Raw genomic sequence first — 6,593 nt, forward strand, 5'->3', positions numbered from 1 at the left:
CTCTCCATTTTGTCTAAAGGGACACTACTTTTTCATAATCTATGTAAACAGAGTTACAGTGTACAGTTATTTCAAATATGATTTTGAAATAGTCAAAACTGTTGACCCGAGGTGGAGGGTATAGTGTTTTGAACTGTTGCCCAAGGCCGTACAAATACCAAATTACATTTATATAAGGTATAAGGTAATACAAGTAACAAATGTATGTTCCCGAAACACGTCACTTAGCTAGGATACAATAAAGCCAAACAATTAAAACAAATAGTTTAAAGTTAATCATTTTAATTACATAATTACAAGAACATAAGCAGAAACAATAAATTGAAATACTGTACGAGCTAGGAAACAACATGTAGAGAGTGAACTTCAAAAGTAACTTTCCGTCATATCATAAACATTACCATGTTCAAGGTATAAATTAAGTGTTAACTTCCAAATGTTTTTAATACATAAAGGTTTGTCATTTTAAAAGATATGTTATATTTTTTACCACCCCGTCTGTGTCTATACAGTATTGTCTATTCAGTTCTGTCAAAAGGACGGCACTTTCTTGCCTGTTCTGCCAGAATGTTCTGGATATGTTCTTGGATATATTATTATGCCGTCAAGTACTGATGATGGTGAGGAAGACATGATGATAATGATCATTATCACCATCATATAATTATCAACAGTATTCTGTTATGATCATCATCGTTATTATCAGTGCATTATCATCGTGATCATCACCATTGGAACATTAGCATTACAATATCATTATCATCTTCATTATCATCATCATCTTCATTATCATTATCATCTTCTTCATCAGCCTCATTGTAAGCTTTATCATCCTGATCATAATCATCATCGGTACATCATCCTAATGAGAATATTATCATCAACAACAAAACAATGCCTTTCTCATCAGTAAATCATCGGAATATTTCGAAATAATGAAAACAGGTGATGATAATGTTTTTGATGATGATGATGCTGCTGCTGATGATGATGATGATGATAATGACGATAAAGATAACGATGGTTTTAATGATGATGGACGACATGATTGGTGGCAGTAACACCAAATAATGAAAGTTGCAAGTCAAAATTTTCTTGGTGACTACGTTATTTATTTTCAAGCAACTTCATGGTGGAAGCTTTATTCGTGGAAGCGAGGAATAACTTTTTTATCAAATACACCGATGTTTTCTTGTTGACTAACCTGGGAGCTTTTATAGTATGTACTTTACAATGTAGCTCATATGCACGCGCGGCTAACTTACGCTCGTGTTGTAGCGAACGGCATATACTAAGATACTTTAACAGTTTATTGTTTATGATTTGGTCCTCTAACTCATTGTATTTTACTATATGCATAACAGATTTAAGTTGTATTTTACTATATGCATAACAGATTAAAGTTGTATTTTACTATATGCATAACATATTAAAGTTGTATAACAGCTCACTGAATAATTAAAGCTTTTTGGAGAGCTATATGCGTTACAGTCCAACAAATAAAGCTCCCCGGACAGTAAAATTCACTGAGATTTATAAATATGCAGCGTGACAACGCATATTTAATAGTACATTTTTGTATTTTAGATGGATGTCAAATTAATTATTACGTAACTTACATAATTGAGACTTAGATAATAAATAGATACATAATTGAGACTTAGATAATAAATAAATAGATAAATAAATAAATAAATAAATGTTCTTCTTTTCTGTACTGTAAAATTGGCCGCAAGGCTAAGCATTCAGAACAATCATATGCATTTGTTAAAAATTAGTCAGAGAAATGTTTTACTTTTATTCGGTGTTTATATGGGCAATGTTTTTATATGACTCTCCGGTGAATGTATTTGCACGAGGAACTCATGTAAATGAAACAATGAGAATAATTTTCAAAAATATCAAAGTTCGCACAATCCTTGGTTTTGCGGCGATTAATATTAAATTTTATTTTGACAAACTTTTGGGGATCTCACACTTTCATGATGCATATGGTTGAATAGTCAGGAAAATAAAGATAAGCCCCGATCTGGCCACCCGCAACAAAGTCCGTAGGGCAAGAGTGTCATTGGAGTTTTATACTCAGCAATCGAAAAGCATGGTGCTACAGTCAGTCTGCCTACCAGCCATTGCGGAATCAAGCTATCCTTGCTAACACATCTGTCTATAAATTAGCCGTGGTGTTTTATTACCTTAACGAAAACAGGATTACCTCATCGCCATACATCCCTACCGATACATTAAGAACTATATGAGAAGTCCATCAGGTCGTCAACAGCGGACTTTTCAAGTGTCTAAACTCTTGACTCAAGAAGAAGAGCGCCGCAATGCATTTTAGGAGTATATATGGCGACTTAAAGTGCATATGACTAAATGAGGAAGACTTTGAAGAGATGGACAATGTATTCCTGTTGAATATCCCGTTTGCAACTACAAGGCAAGTATTATAGTTATATCTAATATTCCGTAGCTTAAATCTTTTTACAGAATGTGTATGTTGCTGAGAAAAAAGAGGTCTGTAATGTCATCTTCTATGTCTTGATAAACATTTGAACGCGTCCATAAACCAAATCATAGCAGTTCCATAGTATATAAAACTATAGCTTAAAGATTTAAAAAAAATATCTCTGTATGTGCAGCGTCCAGAGTTAGGAATACATTGTATGACCTTAAATCTACACTTGAATTTCCAAATGATATCTGGGGTATGGACATACGAAACAACCGTGTTTTTATCATTATCGCACGCAATTTAATCATTAATATAATTACAATGGTCCAAATTAATCTTGAAACAAACATAAAATGTTTCTTTTTTAAAAATAAATAGTCTCATACTGGATACTCGTCTTTAGAGAAATTCACAAATATAGCCCAGTAACGCATTGCATGACTTCCCTCGGAATCTATGATGAATCCTGAGACACATCCCATTGTTGTGGAAATACCTATTCCAGTACGTGTCATTCTGTGGTACAACGTGGTCATCGGAATATATCCAGACATCGTCAATTTTTTTACCATCCGTCCATAACTGTTTATCTGAAATGTTAAAAATAATGTTGATATAAATATTTTTACAACCAATTCATACTATCTAGTCTAATGCTTCGATCGATCTAATTTGGTAATCAGAACACATTGACGGTTAATCCTAGGCCTGAATGTTGCGATTGCATAAATAAGTCGTTTATAGCAGCAATACATGTGAAGTTTTACATGTCGTGTTTTATGTGCATCTGTTTATAGAGAAGCAATGACCCTGTGGACTGTGTATGGGGAAATTCATAAGCAAAATCATGATTGATTGAAAACGGACAAATTTATTTTGCCGAAAAGAACATAATAACATACATATAAAATAATTTTCCCATATCTGCGTGAACAAATACCGCCTAACAATAATATACAGAAACAACAACAACAATTACAAACTTATCTAAGTTAATGAAGGAACAGTAATCTGTCAAAAATTATTTTAAGACTCTAGTTAATGAAGGAACAGCATAACTGTCAAAAAATATTTTAAAATTATTGGTAACTCTTGATAAAAAAACATAGAGGAGGAGGAAAACGGGAGGTGGTGGTAAAATTATAGCAGAGCAGATGTAGCGTGCTTTTCCCTTCTAAAATTTTTTTCCAGAAAGGCTGATGCCGTTAATTAATTGGTTGTTAATCAGATTGGCCAATGCCAAATAACATTGAGAGTCAGTTTGATTTACTGAATGTTCAAAAATGACATAAAATATTTTATCGATCTTTAAAATACATTTATGTGCATCTGTTTATAGTGAAGCAATGACCCTGTGGACTGTGTATGGGGAAATACATAAGCAAAATCATGATTGATTGAAAACGGGCAAATTTATTTTGCCGAAAACATATATCTATAGTTTCAACATGATGGAACAGCAGCTTTTATCCTGTTAAACCACACCTATACAATGAACACAAACACAATTATCACTGGTCATTGGTGATTCGTGTTCAACCGGAAGCGAAGGTACACAGTGTAAATCTTAACTCTGACTTTCTCTCAGTTGATTTCATAAAAGAGGCAGTTGGGTGTCATAAGTTCAACAAACCGTTGTGTAAGCAATGGAAGAGATCAGAACTGTTCCGAAAATGATATGAAATGATTAACAAGTATTAGCATCTCCAAAACTGTCGCTCAGTCGTTTATTCGCAAAATATTTCTTTAGGTGAAACAGATTCCTCCTGAACAATAGAGCTCATGTTTCTACTTATAAAAGAAATAATCCGAATAGTGTTTACCCCGCAGGAGCCTATACATTAGTTTGGTTTAGAGCTTCGTACATGTAAACAATTCCCGAGGCGTACCCGTAGGCGATTTTTTTGTGGTCTTTTGTCGTCGAACATTTTATCAGGTGCTATTAAATTCTCCATTTCAACTGGTTCAGGGCAAGCGTGGTACGTTCTTAATCGTACATGTCAGGAACGGCGATAAAAACGCAAATTTCCGATAATAAGCCGGGACTGACACTCAGAATTATGAACACTAGAGGTAAATTACAAGTCAAAATTTTTTTCTTTGACTTGATTTAAAAAAAGGTCCCTTTTTAGCCTTTGTCCTACTTGTATATTTGAATATTAAGGGCGTATTAGTAAAACTTACAATTGCATGTTTTTATTATACTCCTGATGTACATAAACTTCCCGGTTTCTCTGATTTTAACAAGGGAAGCATTTCGTTTAGAACAAAACATGCTTGCACGTTGGTGTGTCATCTTTTTGCTGAAAAACTGAAATCCTCTGATGACTTCTCCATCTTTCGGGCATTCTGTAAGTAAAACAATATGTATATTTAGTGATGCACATTTTAATATATGTATCAGAGGTTTATATAAAACATTATAATACTGCGTGTTTGTAACGTCGCTTTTCATTGGATAATCGTGACGTTAATATTATTAGTTATAAAGATTTTTGACCCTATATAAACGGTTGTTTGTAAAATATAAACCAAGCCGCTAGGCCATATAACCTGTAAGAAATATTTATAACGAACTTATAATACAGCAAGCATCATTTTTATAGGAATAAAGCGAGATTTTTTTATAAATCGACAGCAGCCGTGTATATAAAACTTTATAATACTGCACGTTTGTAAAGTCACTTTTCATTGGATAATCGTGATAATTTGCTCTTCTAAATAGAAAACTATTACTAAAGGATATTGTCATAGTTGCCTTTTTAATTGTCGCATTTCCTTTAACGGTTTTTATTCGGTTTGTTAAAATTTCAAAGCAAGAAGTGTAAAATAGAAACACGGCTTTTACACAAATTCCATAAAACACATGGTTGGTCAAAGTATGTAGGACATGTGTGTGTGTGTGTGTGTGTGTGTGTGTGCGTGTGCGTGTGCGTGTGCGTGTGCGTGTGTGTGTGTGTGTGTGTGTGTGTGTGACAGAAAACAATTATTCATTTTTTATTTCACATCTGCAGCAGACATTAAAAAATATCCGTCATGTTACCTGGACAAGCGGAAATAATTTCATATGTATACGAAACCAGATGAACATATGGGTCATGAAAACGTATATTTTAACATTCTAAGACTATTTCGACGACCAAACATGTTCTAAAATAAAACTTTGAACAGTACCTTCACATTGTGGGACAAAACTCCAACGTCCAAACTGTGAACACGTTGCATATTTTTCAGAATTTTTATCAGTTACCTCGAAAAACCCATCTTGACATTTCACCGACTTATTTGCATTAACCTCATTCATGTTTCCACGGAAGGTAACGTTGAAGAAGTGTTGTTCAGGCGGGCATTCTATACAACGAAACAAGAAATAAGTACGAAAATTAGATGTTACAATCGAAGCACAATCAAAGCAATATCATAATAAAAACAGCACAGCTAACTTACGTTAAATTACAACCTGCTGGAACCGTAAGTGTTTAGCCTTTACTACAAGAAAAAATATAGTATGACCAGGCTCTATACCACGGTATGGGACCGTACACCGGATAATATCGTGTTTCGAGTCAAAATAGAATCGGAAAAAAATACCAGATGAAAGAAAAATAATATGATTTCACAGCTTACCCTTATTTGACCTGGGTTTGATTTTATGTTTCTCTTAATGTCAAGTAAATGAAAAAAGATTTGACGTACTTTTTGTAAAAAATCACGTGTATACTGTTGACTGCCCAGTCTGTGTACATTGTGGCATTGTGTACTCCATTTTACTTTGATAAGGACTTAAATTCAAAGTAAATCCATTACATAATTTCAGCGGGGTGCTAATGGTTAATGTCCTTATTGGTAATTTAAGTTCAAATTTTATCCCTGTTTAGCCCTTTTTCAATAAGCCTTTATTATTCACTCAGTCCTAAATGTAAATATGACGAAAATTCACGAAATAAACACAGCTAGCGTCGAAAACTGATACGAAATACCGGAAAACGGGTTTTAGCCCTTACTTCTAGCGCATTTTATTGCACGAGGCATATTTCATGCATAAGCGAATTTAGTCCTTTGATATTTTAAGCAATTGTAAATTTAGGTAATGGTCGATATATAGTGTGTCGGACCTGATTCATAGTTTCTATAATAACGT

The 6,593-nt window shown here is 33.7% G+C and overlaps 1 protein-coding gene across 1 annotated transcript; it reads right to left on the minus strand.

Moving 5' to 3' along the window:
• Positions 1-2,851: 2,851 nt before the first annotated feature.
• Positions 2,852-5,756, minus strand: LOC132718445 (uncharacterized). Its single transcript, XM_060702145.1, has 3 exons — positions 5,627-5,756; positions 4,637-4,801; positions 2,852-3,042 (listed from the first exon to the last, which is right to left on the minus strand). Exons 1-3 carry the CDS (start codon positions 5,754-5,756, stop codon positions 2,852-2,854), a joined length of 486 nt encoding a protein of 161 aa, XP_060558128.1.
• Positions 5,757-6,593: the final 837 nt, after the last annotated feature.

The sequence above is a fragment of the Ruditapes philippinarum genome, unplaced genomic scaffold, assembly GCF_026571515.1.
Source record: "Ruditapes philippinarum isolate M1 unplaced genomic scaffold, ASM2657151v2 ctg1244_1_1_1_1, whole genome shotgun sequence".
Classification (NCBI taxonomy): domain Eukaryota; kingdom Metazoa; phylum Mollusca; class Bivalvia; order Venerida; family Veneridae; genus Ruditapes; species Ruditapes philippinarum.